The sequence below is a fragment of the Oryzias melastigma genome, linkage group LG6 (assembly GCF_002922805.2).
Source record: "Oryzias melastigma strain HK-1 linkage group LG6, ASM292280v2, whole genome shotgun sequence".
Taxonomy (NCBI): Eukaryota; Metazoa; Chordata; class Actinopteri; order Beloniformes; family Adrianichthyidae; genus Oryzias; species Oryzias melastigma.
In genome coordinates this window covers 19,055,512-19,075,054 of record NC_050517.1, presented here as the reverse complement: position 1 = coordinate 19,075,054, position 19,543 = coordinate 19,055,512, and the positions used below count along the sequence as shown (strand labels likewise).

Here is a 19,543-nt window from a genome sequence, read left to right as displayed (position 1 = left end):
TGGGTACTGTAACATGTTTATCTAAGGAGAGGGACAGAAAGACTTAACCGGAAATTACATCAAGTTTTCCTTTTATCGCGAGAGTTCCGCAGACGTCTGTGACGTTGTAGCTTAAAGCTTTACCACTGCTACAGAAAGAAGCAAACTCCTGCATTCGACATGAATCGGGTCTTCAGCACAGGTTCCGTAAAAAACCTGGTAAGAGTACGACTATTATGAACATATTAAACATTTAACTTTTCATCATAATATTGTCATAGCTACGCAAAAAAGGAGAGCGGCAATTGCTTGTTTTTGCTGCAGCCGCTCGAAGGCTAGCTCAGACTGTTAACCTTGATGTGATGCTAATGTAAATGAACAGAAATGAAAATATTAGTTGACAGAAATTGAAAAATTAGTCGTATATGTTGCATGTTAAAATCTGGTGGAATTAAGAAGTGAATTTTAGTCGACGTCAATGATTATGAAACCTTGTAATAACTGGTTACGAAACTGATAACAATGTCATTGACTTGACTGTGTCTTCCACATATTTTTCCATCAGTGTTTTAAGCATATATATGTAGATATTGAACATTATCATGAAACAGAAAGAAACTAGAATTTATGTGAAATTGTTTGGAAGCGTTTAAATAAACACACTAAAAACACTTGATCTATATTGCCTTTCATTTGTGTATTTTTTTTATTTCTAGATTCTACATATATTTGCTATGCCACTTTTAATAATTTTTGATAAGTTATTATAATTAGTGTATCTTTAAAAATATGTCCACATTAAACTTCAGATTGCCACAACACCATCCTATTTGAATAAAATGTGAAAAAGTGGTTGTTTATTTTTCCCTAGTTACTGCTATCCATCACATCCAGATGAGGCTTGTGCTAACTGGTTTACTTGGACATAACCAGCTGCAGCCGCTCTAGAAATGGCCGTGTAGTTTGTTTACCTGAGCCCAGCACCACACACGCATATAACCGAGTGAGAGTCCGTCCTCTCCCGGTGCACAGCCGCAGGTTTTGTCTGGTTCTGCATTGCCTATGTTATAAATAGTGCACCATAAATAGACCTCACAGAACAAAGGACAGTTTAAGATTAAACTCGTGTTGACTGAGATTGTTTACCAACAGACTGGCCTCATCCAGCGGTTTCAAAGCACCTTGGTTGTTGCAGAACACACCAATGAAAAGCTGACACCTATCACTCTCAACGCCATCACCGCCGCCAGTAAACTCGGTGGAGATGTATCTTGTCTGGTTGCGGGAACCAATTGTGCCAAGGTGGGTAAATGTTATTTGACCAAGTGGTGTCACTGAAGTAATTTAAACTTTTTCTAATGTTACTTAGTAAAAATACTATAGATTAAACAGAAGTATTTTCTAAGTTTAAACATGAACATATTGCTAGATAAAATACCACTTAACATATGTTTTAGGTTGTGGAGGAGATAAGCAAAGTAAAGGGTGTCAAGAAAGTTCTGGTGGCCCAACATGAGGCTTACAAAGGTGCCTTGCCAGGTATGTAACCCTTTTATTTTTAACATACAGTTACCACCTCCAGATTTACTTGTACATTTTCATATCCTTGAGTGAGAATTTGCCACCAGCTTACTTGAATTTGTTTTTTTGCTTTGTTTCATTAGAGGAGCTGACTCCACTTATCCTGGAAACACAAAAGCAGTTTAACTTCACTCACATCTGCGCTGGTGCATCTGCTTTTGGAAAGGTCAGTATGCACAGACTCACTGTTTATTAAATAAAAAAAAATACTGTTTTTTTATTTGAGGTTTAAATAAAATATTGTTGTTTTTGCATTTACTATTGCTCAGCAGCAGTGTATTGGTGAGTCTGATCAGTGTCCCTCTTTAATGTTTTGTAGAACTTGCTCCCCAGAGTTGCTGCAAAGTTGGACGTTGCTCCAGTTTCAGATATTATTGAAATCAAATCCCCTGATACATTTGTGAGGACCATCTATGCAGGTACAGCTGTTAGTTTCTAATTATTATGTTTATTGGGTTAATTTCACATTTGTAGCATATTTCCCTAACAGTAGCATACTAAGCACTTTTAAATGAGGAATAAACTTCTTTATATTTGGGTTGAATTGTGTAGGAAACGCACTCAGCACAGTAAAGTGCAACGAACCAGTGAAGGTCTTCACTGTCAGAGGAACGGCGTTTGAGGCGGCTGCAGTGGAGGGAGGAAGTGCTGCTTCAGAAGATGGTAGTGCAGATTAATTTCCTTCTCTTGCACTAGAGAAATAAGCATGTGTTAAGCTTTAAATTTGGTAAAGATTTCTTATTAATGGTGGTTGTTGGACCCACAGTTGCTCCTGCTGCCCCTGCTGGAGTGTCAGAGTGGCTCGAACAGAGTTTGACCAAGAGTGACCGTCCAGAGTTGACAAGTGCAAAGGTTGTGGTGTCAGGAGGTTTGTAGTTATTGTGCATATTCACCTTATACATTCAGGGTTAAATTCAAACTAGCAATTCTCCACTTTCAGTCAAATATTCTGATTTTTTTAACTCTTTAATGGCAGGTGTAATAATGTATAGAAGTTAGAATGAGGGTCAACATATATAGCCTGAAATTCATAACTGTTTTTTTTTCTGTCATGTTTTTCTGCCCTTTAGGAAGAGGATTAAAGAGTGGAGACAACTTCAAGCTGCTTTATGATCTTGCCGACAAACTGAACGCTGCAGGTATTCTTTGGAAGGCTGTCCGCTGCCAGCTTTTAATTTTATGTATTTTTAATCCTTAAATCGTCCTTTTTTTGTAGTTGGAGCATCTAGAGCTGCAGTGGATGCTGGATTTGTTCCAAACGATATGCAGGTTGGACAGACAGGCAAAATTGTTGCACCGGTATGTTTTTTCAACAACTTTTTCCTTTTAGGAACACAGTAATTCTCTGTTTAAAAATGTATTCATTTATAGTTAACTTTTAGTTTTTTTATACATATGTCCAGGTTGATTCTGATTGGCTCCAGGGTGTCTATTAAAAAGTGATAATGGACACCTCGTCAGGGATTTTACCTTTATATCATGATAACTAAAACACTTAAATGTGTGTGATTTAAAATGATAAAACTTATTGTTCAAAATTAAATCACCTTTTGGACATACGACAGCTTTTACTTGATCTTCATTGATTCTCTTAAACACATTTATTCTAACACAAAGCTGTTGTTGTTACAAACTTCAGAAAACATTAAACTTGATGAGTTCATGTTGAAGTTGGAGAAATGTCCTTTGATAAAGAGGATAAACAGGTATGTAATTCTTTGTTTTTTCATTTTTATTTGACAGGAGTTGTACATTGCAGTTGGTATTTCAGGAGCAATCCAACATCTGGCTGGAATGAAAGACAGTAAGGTAAAGTTACAGGAGCTCCATGGAACATCATTGAACTTTTAGTCATTTTATTATTCTGGGGTTGTTTTTAAAAAAAATATTTTTCCTCTTGGTCGCTTACTTAAAGTATTTAGCTTAAAATACAAGTAAAATGTACAAAAGGACCCAATGCTTAAATTGAACTTCTTATGTTTTATTCTGTAGGATTTGGGGTTTTCATAAGGAAAACCAAAATCCTTTCTAGTTAGCTTAATAGAATACTGTATTCGTGAATCTCACATGGTTTAAAACATGTAAACATTTAGTGCATATGTTTTACATGTTTTGCCTTTCTTCATTTTTTAGACTATTGTAGCCATCAACAAGGATCCTGAAGCTCCCATTTTCCAGGTGGCTGACTACGGTTTAGTAGCAGATCTTTTTAAGGCAAGTGTTTGACTGAAAATACCGTGGTTGTTGCAACAGATATGCTACACCTAAGTCGTTTTGGACTTGTTTTATGCATATTTTTATTTATTTTTTTTATCTCTAGGGCTACATTATTTTAAGAACATTTGTTTTTCCCACTTATGAATTTTGCATGGCTCCTTATTCCACCCAATGGAAATGTGTGACTGCTGAATTATTAAGCTCTTGAATTAATCTACGGAGGCTGTGGCAGCAGCTCGTCACAATGTGACTGTAACTGCAGGTCAAAGCAACACGTGAACTTCATATAAACCTCCGTTAACGAGTCACGTGATTCTTAGTGTCAGTGTCGTATAAATAAACCCATATGTGCCAGAAATCATTACTTAGAGGATTCAAAAACGAATTGTTAGTTAGTTTTATTTTTAGCCTGAACCTTTTATACGCTCAGTTGCATTCCTGCATCAAGCTGGCACTTCAGGACACTGAGCCAGGGGTTTTGGCTTCACTAACCTTTGGAGTCCAGTGCTGTCTGTGAAAGGATAGCAGGCTATATTTGCATGTGCGTCCTGTAATTCATGTTTTATTTAGCTCCCTGAGTGGTGCCGGAGCAGCACAGGTGTCCTGAGGAACTCAGTGGAAGTGATTAGTAATAAGTTGGTGGCAGTGGAGTTGTGACCCGCTGAGCGGGATCAACTTACATGTGATCACTCCTCGGATAACTGTTTAAAATGGATGGGCTTTCTAGCTTTTCCCCCAAACTGACAGTTGATACTCACGCCGATGCAGTCAGGGACTGATTCTATTCTGGGGTTTGCTGAGAGCAGAAGCAGTTTGGACAAAACTGCATTTATATGAGCAAAATACTTCTTAAGGGTAGCCAAACCTGAAATCAACTTTTTTTTTGGCTGTGGACATCTATAGATGGGTTTTTAAAATGCTGAATATTTGTCCTTGAAAAATTTCTGACAATTTTAGAATAAACTTGCATCATTCTAAAAATAAAACCGTCTGTGTGCTGCCCCCTACCGGTTGAAACGAAGTATTACAGTTGAATTTTGTGATTGGTTAAACCATTTAAGTCCAACTTTTCAGAAGTCCCAAGTCATGATCTATGATCTGCTGTTTTCTAATTCCAGTTTCAACCATAAGAAGAAACAATTAATGTTATATCACACATCAAAGAACACAAACTGTAATCATTGAACCTTTAGTGAAACAGAAAATGGAATCAGCTTTATTTTGTTAAGTCAGTTGTGGAGTCACAAAAAGAAGAGAAAGAGATTTTTAAAAACTGAAACCTAAATTAAGAACAATTGACTGCAAAAGCAAAAACATTAAATAGCAAAGAATGACCCAGAAAATAAAACAGCTGCACCAAGTTTTAAATAATGAACATCTGCATATTTGTTATGCTGGAAAATATGACAAAAAACAGATAAAATTCACCTTTGAGATGGTATCTGTAGTGGGCATCCAGAACCAGTTGGGAATCAGTGTAAACTTTGTTCTTTCTTTTCAAACTTTCATTAGCAATGTTTTTTTTAGCACCCACAAAGAAAAAAACAAAGTTAGTAAACTTTAGCTAAATCAGAAATTTACTTTTAACTGGGATCATTCACAGCAATTTTTATCCATCGATTCATTGAACAGAAAACAGGTACTTTTTTTGGCAACAGTGTTAAGGTTCGATTCTGGCAAATAATTTTTGCATCTTTTTTTTTTTTTGAAGGCCGTTCCTGAGATGACGGAAGCACTGAGCAAGTGAAGAGCTGCGCTCCCACCAAACCTTCAACAGACAGCTCCACCAAGAGCAATAACAGGACGCCTGCTCATCGCCTTAATCAGTTCCTGAAGCTGCATGTTTGAGTGTCGGACTAACTCCGCCGTCAACATCCTCTCTATTAGTAGTGTCCAGAAAGAAATACCAGGTTTTGTATATATCCTGCAAATACTTAATTCCTAATAAATGATCTGTACCTACCTATGGCAGTTTCTTTTTTTTGCTCTTAGTAGTATATGGTGTAATACTGTGTGTACTCTGAGAGAATATGCACACAGTTAGGACTTTCCTCTGATTCCTCCACGTGTTCAGTCTTCACGTCTTTGATTTCAAAGAAACTGTTCTTCAGAAGATTTTTGGTTTTGTTCACTTGTGTGGTTTAGAAATTGCTCAAACTCTTTAAAAATGTTGCACTCTTAATCTTTTTTTCAAGTTATACTGGCTCTTTTTTTTAAAGTATTTGTGGTTTTTATTTATTTATTTACACTGAAGGTTAAAAATTTAGGAGCAGCTTTATCATTTATGGCTTTTTCTGCTTTTTTTTTTACTTAAGCATTTCATCATTTAGAAGCTTTTATTCATCTAATTTTTTGGCCTTTTTCTTGTTCATTTCTTTTCTAAGTGGAATTTTGTTAAAGATTAGCTTAAAGCATCAAAATTTTAGCTAACATTTTCTTTAGTTAATTTTGCATTTTCTATAAATCCAAGCCTTTTTTGCAGTTGTGACATTTGTAGCAGTGTTTACTTAAATTCTGTTTTCCTTTTTTTTATTAGCATTTTAGTCTCCATAATTTGACTTTATAAATCAGGTAAGCTTTCCTTTACCCATTTTTTTATCTTTTACTCTTTTTCAGCTTATAAAGTATAAAGCAACTAGTCTGAAAGTCAGTTATTTCACATTTTCTTCCGTGCTTAAGCGTATTTCAGCCTTAGCTGTCAGCATTTGACATACAATGCTAACGTTTTTAGTTTGAACCTGGTATTCTTGTAGTTAGCACATTTTTAGGAATAAATACCTGATGAGAAAATACTGAGGCACCTTTTGCTGGATATCTTCACGTTGACTCAAAGGGCAGGCACTTGAAGCAGTGCTTTTAAAGAGAGCAACGCGTTCAACTAGTTACTTTCAATTTGTTTTAAAATGTTTCCTAATGATAATCATGATATTTCTTTATCTGTGATGGTACCAAAAATAATAACTGAAGGTAATTTTGCTGTAATTTAGATGCTATTTTTTCATTGAATTGAGTTATTAAATGTTCTAAAATAAATATAGTTAATCAAAAACATGTTATAAGAAGGACTTTTGATTAATGAACCAAAAAAGGTTTCTGAATGCTCTAAATTTTTAAAATGTTCCTAAGAAACAAACTATTTTGTGTAAAGTAGAAGCTGAGAGACCAAATGTACCCTGTAGTGATCCATTGAAAAAGCTGCTTTTTGTTCCTTCTGATTTTTCCTCATCTGGTTAGGAAGTGTCCTCCGTTCCTTCACCTTCAGGAGAACCTCAAGGTCAGTCAGAGGAGTGGCCACAGGCACTCAGCACCACCGGGTCGCTTGTTTCTCTGCGAGTCGAACTTCAACACCAGATTTTCTGTACAGGCCTGATTGAGGAGGTGAGGCTCAGGCCTCAGTGCTGGTTGTTTTTTTGTTTGTTTGTTTTTAAGTTTTCTTTAAGAAAAGTAAGAAAGTGTTTGGAGTGAGGATTCCTGATGAGTGATTTTAAATCTGCCATCGTCTGTAGCCGTGTGTTCGGTTTGTTCAGCTTTTCTGTTCCAGCAGCACAAGCGTTGCGGCCACACAGCCTCTGTGCCGGTGGCTTCCAACAGCGGGGTGCAGTTTGCATTAATTTTTGCATCTGATCTAAAGAACACATTCTAAAATGGTTCACCTATGTCTCTGATAGGCGGTGGACGGGAGCGTCCACTGACCCGATCATCCTGTACTTCTCCCCCAGAAGAGGCTCGTTACCCTGAAGATGGATGACGGTCTTTGCCTGGAGTCCGACCCTACTCTCCTGGTTCCTCTTGTTGTAGATCTTGACCCTATGTTCCAGTTCGGGGCTCGTTTTAGTGGAACCTGTGGGGCTGGGCGGTTTGAGGTTGACGGGGTCCAGAGCCTTTTGGGTGAGACACGAGTCCTCAGAAAGAGAGGAGAGGAGCTCCTGCACCACCGCACTAGGACCTCCTCTGGGCTGAGTGCCCAGGGCCAGGGGGCTGCTGTAAGGTGGCGGGTAGCAGCGCTGGTCGCTGTAGTCTGTGGAGGTGGAGGCCTCGCGTACAGTGGAGCTGCAGTCCATGCTGGAGCCCAGCGTGTGGCTGCTGATGCTGTGCTGGCGGGCGCTGAAGCTGGTGCGGGATCCAGCGGTCGTGGAGACTTCGCTGACCGAGCTGCCGGTGCGCTGCAGACGGCCGGACGGCACCGCGTCTGCGCTCACCAGAGTGGACGGAAGCTGGCTGGGGTTGTTTGGCAGGTGCACGTCTATGGCTGCTGTGGTGATGACACGGGCCGGATCGGGGATCCCCAAATCTACAAAATAAAACACAGAAACATGTGACCATGAACTACAGAGATGTGTGACCCTTGCAGGTGTGATTAGGATGCTCACCACTGCTTTGCTCACTGTAATACTGGCTGATGTAGTTGTTCATGTCATCCTGACCATGGTGGTCTAAGAAGGGTAAAGAGGGAAAAGTCAACAGTCTTGAACACTTTACTACGTCTAAATTTACCAGGAATATTGCAGTGCTGCATGAGCTGTCCATCATGCTGGTGTAAAAATACAACAACTCATAAAAAAATACTTTTTTAGCTTTGAAGATTTGCATAAATTTTTAATAAAATGTGTAAATAAATCACTTTTTAATGTACAAAAGCTGCATATGAGACATTGCAAACACAGTCACCATAGGAACAGGTAAAAAAAAATCTTAAAATTTGAAAAAAATTCTTAATATAAGATGTAAGAAAAATGGTCTTATCAAGAATTATTATTTTTTTACTCTAGTCACTTAGACATGTTTCTCAAACAAAAAATATTTTTAACAAAATTATTTTTCTAATAACTTCTCTTGAAACAAGGGTCTTTTACTTTCTCAAAATTCCCTTTTGCAGTCTACAAAAGAGTCTGAGTGTTCCAGACCTGATGGGCCGACCGGTTCCCTAGTTTTGGCTGGACCGTGATGCTCGGAGCCCCCGGGGGCCAGCCCGTCCACCTCATGGAAACTGTTGCTCTTTTTACTCCATATATGGTGGATCTGCATGGCTGCTTCCCGCTCTGCCACCAGATCCAGATCCTGCTGGGCGAGGTGAGCGCGCAGCTGTCTGATTTCAAACTAAAACGGAAGGAAAGGGGGGGAAAAAAAGACAGCAGACACTAGTATATAGTTTTAAGTGACGTGATCATACATTCACTGACTTTAGGATAATTCTTTATAATGATTGTTGTTTATCATTTTTATTTAATCAGTTTCTACAAAAGTAGAATGCAATGATTTGATTAGTTCACAGATTGTCCTGTAAAGGTAATGTGCTGCCCTCTGTTGGCCAACTGCAGGAATAACCTGATGTGACTAAAAAGTATTATATTAAAAAATACAAACATACAGCTTGTTCCTGGCAGATCTGTGTAAGACGATCGAGCTGCTCCTCTCTCAGTGCCTTAGCCTTCTCATACTGCTGCATCTCCAGCTCCATATCCACCTTCACCTGCAGCACATAGGCTAAAAAACAGACATAAAGTCAGTTTTCCTTCAACAAAAAACACTTGTTTTTTCTGATTTATTTTAAGAATAAGTTATTTAGTATATAAAGTTGCATGACAGTGGAAAAAAGGGTTTTGTGAAATAAAGGCTTGAAGATTCCTTTACTCGAGCAGATGAAATCAAAACCAAGTACAGCATGCACACTCAGAGGTCATTATTTGAGTCCATAAGAAAAAAAGTTGTAAAATGTTGTTATTTTTCTGAACATTAGAGATTAAAACAAGTTCAAACCTTGCCCTCACTTTCTAATAATTTTCTTACTTCCTGTAGTACCTGTAATTACCACACGGGGGTACACAGTGTGTTTAAAATAAAATTATTTTTAAGATCTGGTTGCAGTCAAATAGTTTTTGAACTGCTTATTATAAGCAAATCAGGTTCTTTTTCGATATTAAACGATTAAAATAAGTGATGCCAGAAACATCAAGCAGTTGGTGCAGAGATCACAGTGGAGGGTCTGTCCTTGTGCACAGACAGTAAAGGGCAAGACATGGAGGGGGTTGTCAGCTCCTTCTGAACTCACCGTCAATGATCCTCTTGACCCTCCAGATGCGCAGTGTGATGATGAGACCGATGGCATCCCAGGGGCTGCTGGGACCATTTGCCACTGTGGAGGCCACCATAGGGGCCAGAGAGAGGACGATGATGGCGCCATCGAACACCTGAGAGAATCCCACAGAACTGTCACCTGTCAGAAGCTGAGTCACGTCTTCTACGGAATGAGTCTGCAGCGAAGGCAGAAATGAGCGGGGACTCAGGGGGCTCATGAAAGCTTACCTCTACTTTGTTCTCTATGTAATCCCATATTCCCAACACCACTATCCTGAAGACTGTCTGTTGAGCAGAGGGACAGTTGGAGGTTACACAGGATAAGATGGAGTAAACGAGAACCATCAGAAAAAGGAAGTTTTTGGTAAACCTTAAAATTTAACTTGGCTATTTAAAACTTTCTTTTTTTTGTTTGTTTTAGTTTTGTCATATATAACACTAGATTTGACTGAATCACCTTATTGAGCTTCTGCTGTGGCAAAAAAACCTCTTCTCAGATAAATGCAGTAATATATGATGTTTTATTTGGGGCAAAACTCATAAAAATAAATGAGTCTTTGCTAATAAAGCTTTGATTTTTTTTCTTTCTTTGGGGGAAAAGCAGAGCCATTTTGGATCCATTTAACTCCTTTAAATATTTCATAGATTTTTAGTTTGTTATTTCTACTTGAAACCATTGCTTCAACATTTGACTTGAACATTTAACCTAGTTTCCTTGCATAGTGTTACGAAACCTCTCAAATTTCAAACAAACATTAATATTTCTCACATTGGAAAATAAGATTATATAATATTGGATTCGATTAGAGATAATTGCTTCAATATTTTTATTACGTTTAGATTTTAATGTACAGAGTTTTGTTCAATTTTAAATTGTGTTAAAGCACTTTAAAAATAAAGTTGATGAATTGATTTCAGTAGAAAAGTTGCTCAAGTGTTCTTCAGGAAGTAAAAAATACAAATCTTTTAATGGACAGTATCTCAAATGTGGTTTTCTGAAGTGTTTATCAACTAAAATTAGAACTCAACACAGCTCTACTAGTTTGGAGCCTCCTCAAATTTAAAAATATCAATTTCAGTCAAAACTTTAGCTAATAAGAAATGCATCTTCAAGATCAAAAACCACGTCTCGTTGAGGCGATACGGCTGAAACCAACGTTTACAAATCCACAGTTTATGCTTCACTTTCTGGGTTATTTGAAGAATTTAAATGATGATTATTATTTTTTTTTAATTGAAAACAAAATCTACATTAAAAGCAAAAGTTCCCACAATTTATTTGGAGTTTTTACTGAAAAAAAATCCAACTTTTAAATATACTTTTAATGCTTTTGGGTCTGAAACTGGAAACGGTTTTCAGGTCTGTACCCTGTCATTGGCAAACAAAAACTTAAACCCTTGCTCACATTGATTCATAAAAACAAAAAACACACGAATGCAGTGAAGCTTTTGGTTTATTTTGCAGCCAACATTTGATAAATTCAAACTTGATTTTGTGTCTCTTTATTCTTCTTATATGAGATCTGGAGTTTTTTAGCATCTATCAATCTCTTTAAAAATTGTGCCCAAAAAGAGAAGTCAATTCCAAACGACGGAGCCTGAATCTTCCGTCAGTTTGTTGTGAGGTGGAGACAGCTCAACAACAGTCCAAACAGTACAATTTATTTTAAAAGACGTGTGGATGTGTAAAAAGGGGGTTAAGTGTCTCACTCCGGACCAACTGCAGTGAACTTGTTTGACCAAAAGCGTGCCAAGCACTGCATTAATCCTTCATGATATTGACTCTTAGGAAAAGGGAAGTTTCTTGTAGCTGTTAGTTTCAGTGTTTCACCGTGTCCTTTTGTTTCATCGGTGCGTGCAGACTCATTATTAATAAGTTACCATGGTAATGAGCTTCCATCTGGCAACTGAGCTCCCAAGGTTGCTGTCTAATGCACACAAAGTGGACACAGTAGGAAAGCACATTCGACTGAGCTTTATAAGACGACAGAACTAAAACTGCTTATGAAGTAAATCTACAGATGGTGAAAATATGAATTGAGCATGAAGCTTCCTGATTATTCTCAGTATCTGTGTGAATTTTTTATTTAATTTGAGAGTTCTTAATCAAAGTTCGTCTGCACCCAACAGTCTTTGAGCGAATGCCCGGGACATCTCATGGTTATTATTGCAGAGGGAACCTGCTGGTGCTCTTCCGTATACTGCACGACCTAGCATTAATCAAGCAGCTGCATCAGCTATAAATGAGATTGCTTTAGTGTTGAGCAGGGAAGACTCACCTCCGTGAAGAACACAGAGAGGATAGCCAGGCTGATCCAGTGGATGACGCTGGCAAACTGGAATGCATTATTGACTGAGGATGAGAAACAGAACATTATTTTTTATGGTTAGCCGTAACATAAAGAAGTTAGAAGTAAATACTGAAGTTGGCTAAATTAAATGAATGAGACAGAAATGGGATCTTAATTAAAACCGCACATAAAGCATCATTGTAAATATTAATACACCCCATATGGCACATGCATTTGTTTGCATTTGAAAATCTATCCATCATGCAAATGGTGGAGTGCATCAAGCAGCTTTTGTGCGCCGGCCAAACCATTTGTCTTTTAGCGCCACATCTCCCTCCATATGTCTTTGTTTGCTGTGTTCAACGATCTGTCTATCACTCCATCCATCTTCAGCAGCTGCCTCTGGCTCGCATTCTTTCTTATTCTGATATCCACCTCCACACATTTGTCTTACTTCTCCTTTTATCTGCTCAATCAGGCAGACAGTCTTCAGGGAGTGCGAAGGCTCGAACGTGTTCAGATACTACAAGAGACGGCATGCATCAGCTCGCTTGCTTTAAACAGGCCCTGACTCCTGACCTACACCTCATCACAGATGAGTAACCTCCAGCCGGGCTGGATGGAATATTGTAAACACAGGTAAAGTATGAAAGGAATCAGACTAAAAAAAACAATCATTTTTATGGTTTTTGTTCACTAAAAGGCCAAACTTAAAATAAAAAAAAAATCGAACATTGTGTCTTAAAGATATAGTGACATTTATGAAAAACATGTAGTATTTAGTTAATTAAAAATTTAGATCTTTCTTCATGAATAGTATAAGGAGTCAAAAAAACAAACAAAGATGAACCCTGCTACCTACTATCACCATGACAGCATACAGTCACTATTTTTTTTTTAGGATCTTCTTATCAAGCAAAATATGACCATTTAATGTTTCAATAGCCATGGACTTCTGGCAGAGAAAAATATGGGAACTTCTAGACAAAACAGGTCATTTTTTAAATTTAAAATTATACCGTAAATAAAGCAAGATGGACTCCAAAACTCCTCAAAGAATCAGGACATCTTTAAAACAAGGAGTTTATCATCTCAAATTAAATAAGATTACGTAAAAAAAAAAAAAACTCAAACTATTTCATGTCATTTTTGAGACATCAACAGTCTCCAACTTCCTGAAAGGGCATCTTTTAAATTAGAAAACCTTAAAATTCAAATCGGATCATTTTTTTAAATTGTTCCCAGTTGTCTTTTAATTATAATTATTCTGTTTTTAGCCAAAACAAATACAAAAAAACGATGTAGTTTTCTATGACATGGTTTTTTAATAGTGGCTGTAGTTCATATGATTTTTGCCTTCGAGTTGTGGTGTGAAGTAAACCTGCCCCCATTTCCCATCATACCTTTGTTTACACTTTATCCCACTAGATTACAGCCTCTTACAACCCCTACCAAAAAATTAGTGGTGCAGCAAAAAATAAAAATAAATGTCATAAAAACTTGTTAAAAAACACAATTTTTAATCAGAGTGGAACTTTAATAAGGGTGAAATGTAGATCCCTTTCTATGTCATAAGATCATTATGTCTTCAAATATTGATATGTGGGAAGATCATGTAGAAAATAGTCTTTCATTAATAAATTTGTTTCTGGTAAACAAATAAGAAACAAGTGGGAAATCTATTTCGGACTTAACCATTTCAAACCCTCTGAAGTCATGTGATTCCTCAAAAACCCTTGGTTTACTCACACTGCAGCAGCTTGGTGTCTATGAGCAGCTCCACGACCAGCAGCACAACCACCAGGACCACGCTGGCTACCAGGAAACAGTTGAAGCTCGCCGACAGCAGACACACCTGCCACAGAGCCGCCCTTCGCCCACAGCACGGCTTCAGCCAGTTTGATCTGAGTTATGGAGAAGCAATGAGAAACGGTGGTAAGCATCGCAGTGCTGTGAAGTCAAAAATGAACACTGGTTCGTTAAAAACAATGTTTTCTAAGTCATATTAGTTTTGTTGGTTGTTCATATTTCTGCAGATTACAGAAAATCAGCCATTTCTGTTGTCTGCAGTTTATAGAATTTGTTTATAGATTTGTTTCCATTAAATGTCAAAATTGAGAAATATCACAAATATAACTGTTTCCCATCTCCTGCACAAGTTAGTGTCACTTTTTATCACCATAAAAGAAAATTAAAACTTCAAATAATGTCTAATAAGCAGTTCATCTTGACAACATTCCTGAGAAGTTTTTGGTATTATTTGGGAGAGGTGGCAGTAGAGTTTCTGACTGGGCTGTTTAACAAGATCTCTCTGAGTGAGAAGATGCCTGAGGAATGGAGAAGTGGACTGGTGCCCATTTTTACAAAGACGGGAGACAAGGCAGCATTGTAAAGGGATAAATCTGAAGATTCATGCAATAAAGTTAATAGTAGAAGCTCAGTTGAGGACAGATGTAAGCAACAGAATGGAAGAGAACCACAAATGCAATATTTGTGTGGAGGATCCTGCTAGAAAGGAACAGAGAAGGTAAAAAAAACTGGATTTTGCATCTAGAGAAAGTTTGAAATGGCTAAGGAATACATTGTAGAGATGAGATGTGCTGTAGGACTGCACCAAGGATCAGCTTTGAGCCCTTTCATGTTTGCTGTGATGCAGAGAATGACAGGTAAGGTAAGACAGGAATCTCTGTGGAGCATGATGTTTGCAGATGACACTGTGATCTATAGTGAGAGCAGGAAGCAGGTGGAGGAACATTTAGAGGGGGGATGAAGGTCAGCCTCAGAGAGGCAGAGAATCCATGTGTAAATGTGGGGCACTGGTGAGGTAACGGGGGCGGAGGTGAAGAAGGTGGAGGACTTCAGAGATGAGTTGAGTGTAAGCAGATTGGAATGGGTGGAGAAAGGTTTCAGGTGTGATCTTCGACAAAAGAATGTCAGGAATATTATAGAAGTAGCTGGTTTAGAGACCCTGAGATGTTTTTTTTTTTTTTTTTAATGACAAGGATGGATAGGAGGAGGAATAATTCCATAAGAAATTGTTTGATGTTTTGGAGACAAATGGAAACCCAGAGGGACTCCAAAAAGGAGGTTCATGGATATGATGAAGGAAAACATGAGGGGGGGGATTCTAAATATCAATGAGGCAAAAAAAGGGTCACCCAGAGGTGGTGGTGTGACAGTCCTTGAAGACAGCAGTTGAAAAGCCAAGGAATGTCTATTAGGATGACAGATGATGTAGATTTATTTAACTATATATTCTTTTTGCTTTAGCCCAGTTTGAAAGCAGAAAGGAAGCAGGAAGCAGCCAGTTCAAAGGGATTGGGATCCTTTCAACAGAAACTGGGGGAGAGGAGAGAGGAAGGAGGAAGAGGAGTTGGACAGAAGCGGAGTGACAAGAATGACATGGATCACTTTTAACTTAAAAGAAAATCACTAAAGTTGTTTCAAATGGCACAATTTTCAGAAAATAAATAATACAAATAGCAAAAATATGATACAGTGATGCGTTTTTTTCTCGTCTCTTTTCATATTTGCTCAAAAATCACAAATTACAGTGGTAGGTATGCATTGACCTATATAAGAATAAGCTTTTTTATTTTGAAATTCTATAAAATTTCAAAATTTGAAATATAAAAAACTATTTTAGAGATTTATTTTTCCATTTATATGGGAAAAAGGCAGAATAATAACTATTAGACTAGAGAAGTTGATGAAAAAACTTTTGTATAGAATGAGCAAAACTAAAAATGAACTTTTTTATTTATTTATTTGAAGCTTTCATCTATTGAGACAATAACAGAAAAGGGGCATTAAAGCTCAATCAAACTCTAACTGATGCCAAAAAAAATGATCTCAAGCTTTGAAACTGGGGTGATGCTGAATAATTATTCAAAATGTGGATTTACTAGTGGAAATCCTAGACACTGACTTCTGTGTTCGAACAAGCGATCAATGCAAATCAGCTTTTTTATAAAAGGGCTACTTGAGTTCACAGTTTGAACTTTCAGTTATGTGAAGGCAGCGTCCCTGGTGAAAAGAACAGGAACAAACCGCATTCTGCACATGTACACATTCTTGGTGAGGGAACTAACCTGTCTGGAATCCAGAGCAGTTGAACTCTGAAGTCATTCGCTACGTCATGAAACTAAAACTTCACCTTGAACTTCTGAATGGTCAAAGTTTTAATGAATGGCACCTATTTGTGGCCCAAATGTGAAGATCTAAGCAAAGACAATACCATTTACATTATAAAAATGTCATCCAAATTGAACCGAAGTTGTTTAAATGATTGTAAATCAAATTATTTAGTTATTATTAATCTAATTTAGTGTTAAACATAAGAAACTATTCATTTTTTGACCTGTACTTCTTCTATCAGAGGTTAACTACAGCTTTCTACAACAACAACCCCATGTTCCAGCCAATGAGGAGCTCCGTACTCAAGGTGACAAACGAAGGTGAAGGATAAATGATATCACTTGCAGTAACCACAGAGACAGCCAATGCACCGGCGGTCTGTTTGGTGGGAACAAAGTCAACCCCATCTGCTGGGTGGAAAAAGAGCCAAGGAATCGAGGCGCTCGCTGAGAAAATTGTTTAACATGCAGGCACCAGACGTGTGTGTGAAACAAAGAGGAAGTAAGAAGCACGCCTTCAAAGGGCATCACCTTATTTCAAAAAGACTTTGATTTAACTCACACTGTGTGAAATCATAATTTATTTAGATCTTTCCCACAAGCCCGACAGAAAAAGGCATTAATTTAATAAAGCTGTAAGGGAATACCCCGTCTGGAGGCACAGTAAACGGCAGTGATGGATTACTGCACGCTCAGAAACTTAATTTTAGGCATATCACTTTAAACCTTGAACACTAAGAACCTGACGCTTTCATGAAGAAGGAAGACAGATTTGGTCGCGGAGTAAAATCCCCCCTCAAATTAAAGCAGCAGTACTCGGAGTAAAGAATGAAACATGTCTCAGACAAATGCACAACCGCTAGAAACGACTTCGTAAAGAAGAAGGAAAAGATGTTTTTTGCTGCTTGCAAAAAGAACAAGAGCACAAAGACGCACACAGAAAGGCTTCTTGCAGCAGAAAGTCAGAGGAGATTAGATTATTAACTGATCTATGTTGTCATGCAAGTGAAGAGATTGTTTCTGTAAATGATGGTGGTTACAGAATGACCACTCCATTTGGATAAAGTGGCCATGTGGGGGCACAGGTGGAGTCTGGTTCCTCTCTTGGGGAAAATTCACGCCGAAATGAGAAAGCATTGGTTCTTTTCCAGGATGGACCTGCTCATAATTTATTTAAGTTGTTAAAATTCTGTTTATTTAAGTATAAAAATCTAAATAACCCTAAATAAAAACAAAAACTAGAAACAGAGCTATAACTTTGTGCTATAAGACTAAAAATAAAAATCTCATAATGATTTATATTGAATGTATGTCACTGCAAATTGTGTCCCCTTAAATGTAAGCAAAAAAAATTTTCCCCATTGGTATATTTTCTTTAAATAGGCAAAATAGGGCAAGAAATGTTAAAAATGCTTAGAATCCTTGTCACAAAGACATGTTTTCTCAAATTATGCTATTTTGTTATTGAAAAAATGTTTTAATAAGATTACTTTTCTCACAAGACAGAAAAAAAGAAAATCTTTCTTTTCCTTACATTCTATTTTTTCCGTGTAAAAACTTCAGTTTTGCTATGTAAGTAGTAGCTTTATCTGCTAACAGGATGTCTGACTCTATTTTAAGTTTGTTTTACTGTCATTTACTCTTTATTTTAAGAGTAATCTATGTTTAACCCCAGAGCACTTTTGTATTTACATAATTTTCCTTGTTTCATGGGTCTCTGGGTAAAGGCTCACATGTCCCAGGAATAGGTGGACCAAAAGCCAAGTCTTCAGTTTCATCATTTATTTTTTTAGGATTTTTTTTCTCAAAATCCCAATTTTCAAGCACGTTTTTAGTATCTTCCTATGTTTTCTACAGTTAAAATTAATATAAAACTACTGTAATTTATCACGTGTCGTCCTCTTTTCATCTATTTTTATGACAAATATGTTCTATTGGGTACATTACATTGGATGAAAATTACCCAGTACAAGTAACAGTTTAACTTTTTACTGTGAAAGTGTTCTAGGGGTATACCAGAAGGCAAAAACTCAAACCTTTAAGTCAAACAGTCATGTGTTAATATCTAACCCATTAATGCCTGTTGTGGCAAATATGCAACACACCACTTCAGCTCCATATTAACCTAAATGTAGCATCTGCTGAAAGTAATTTTTTGACTTTTAATACCTGAAAATAAATTTAAGCATTAAGAGGATTTTAATCATGTAAATAAACTCCGACTGTTATATTTGCCTTGTTTCATTTATTTGAAAAATCATTTAGGCTCCACATTTTGGGGCTGCAATCTTTTATGTTTTCCTTATTTTTCTCATTCTTTAACCATTTATTGATCACCACTGTTGTTTTTAAGCCACATAGCAAGCATTTTTCTAGACTATTAACTATGGCAAATAAAATACATAGTTTGTAAACAAGTACCAACATGTAAACTAAACTTTTACCCATTCATGTGCTCTATGAATATATATATATATTTGCTCTGGCTCCTGTATGTCTCTTGTAAGTTTCACTTCCTCTGCTGTGATAACTTTAAAGCCCTGTGGTTTCTCCACTATTAACTTCATTCAATTCACTCCAATCTGCTGAACTCAGCAGGCATGGGCAGAGGAAAATGGACTACAACAGCGCACCTGCAGGCTGTTGAACGGCAGAAACTCAAACTCATTCATGCTGCTCAATAACCCTTTACTACTCCTTTCCTTGATATACAGGACACTGTGGGCCTGTAGAGGTATTCATTCTACGATGAAAATATGCTTACGGAGGCAAGTTATCATTATAGTCAACGGCAGGCTTTGGAGATTTAATTCCCCAATGCTATAAATCTTTTACAATTTGCAGCACATGCGGAACAATGCATTCGAAGTGAAATAATTATGATAATTATTCGATTAAATGGAAACTTTTGCAGTATTATTGTAGCTTGGGAGAAAAAAAAGGAATTATCTTGCATTTTCACCTGGAATATAACTCTGCAGAGGGGGGGCAAAACTTCTGCTTTTACATGAGAAATGAGATCCCAAACAAATAGAGATGGATGGAGGTCTTTTTGCAGAGCAGCACACAGGCTGCACCTGATAAAAGGCTCCCATCAGGGCACTGATGGAAGCCTTTTGCTCTTGTCCTTTGCTCTTGGCCTAAAAAGCAATCTCACACTTTGCATGCCTGTGCATATTAACGTTCCTACAAACCCGGCACTCAAATGTCATCTATTGTGTCGCAGCCTGTACCAGATAGGAGAGTCAAAGGGACTGAGCGGGC

The 19,543-nt window shown here is 37.5% G+C and overlaps 2 protein-coding genes across 2 annotated transcripts in view; one reads left to right on the top strand and one right to left on the bottom strand.

Moving 5' to 3' along the window:
* The first annotated feature begins 40 nt into the window (after positions 1-40).
* On the top strand, positions 41-5,743 carry etfa (electron transfer flavoprotein subunit alpha). Its single transcript, XM_024280937.2, has 12 exons — positions 41-198; positions 1,132-1,281; positions 1,437-1,518; positions 1,644-1,726; positions 1,880-1,979; positions 2,113-2,223; positions 2,327-2,428; positions 2,631-2,699; positions 2,777-2,859; positions 3,304-3,369; positions 3,694-3,774; positions 5,489-5,743. The coding sequence occupies exons 1-12, from the start codon at positions 160-162 to the stop codon at positions 5,522-5,524; spliced, it is 1,002 nt and encodes a 333-aa protein (XP_024136705.1). The 5' UTR covers positions 41-159; the 3' UTR covers positions 5,525-5,743.
* Positions 5,295-19,543, bottom strand: part of tmem266 (transmembrane protein 266) — a 26,119-nt gene continuing 11,870 nt past the window's right edge. The window contains exons 4-11 of the mRNA XM_024280936.2: positions 13,893-14,047; positions 12,132-12,205; positions 10,081-10,137; positions 9,827-9,965; positions 9,146-9,261; positions 8,682-8,874; positions 8,148-8,210; positions 5,295-8,068 (exon numbers count right to left, since the gene is read on the bottom strand). Of these exons, the coding sequence (XP_024136704.1) occupies positions 7,431-8,068; positions 8,148-8,210; positions 8,682-8,874; positions 9,146-9,261; positions 9,827-9,965; positions 10,081-10,137; positions 12,132-12,205; positions 13,893-14,047 (1,435 nt within the window). The 3' untranslated portion in view covers positions 5,295-7,430. The remainder of the gene's footprint in view (positions 8,069-8,147; positions 8,211-8,681; positions 8,875-9,145; positions 9,262-9,826; positions 9,966-10,080; positions 10,138-12,131; positions 12,206-13,892; positions 14,048-19,543) is intronic.

Coding starts and splice junctions, on each gene's coding strand:
- etfa (XM_024280937.2), top strand. CDS start 160: ATGAATCGGGTCTTCAGCACAGGTTCCGTAAAAAACCTG. Junction 1,980..2,112: donor TGTGAGGACCATCTATGCAG/GTACAGCTGTTA, acceptor TGAATTGTGTAG/GAAACGCACTCAGCACAGTA. Junction 3,775..5,488: donor TAGTAGCAGATCTTTTTAAG/GCAAGTGTTTGA, acceptor TTTTTTTTGAAG/GCCGTTCCTGAGATGACGGA.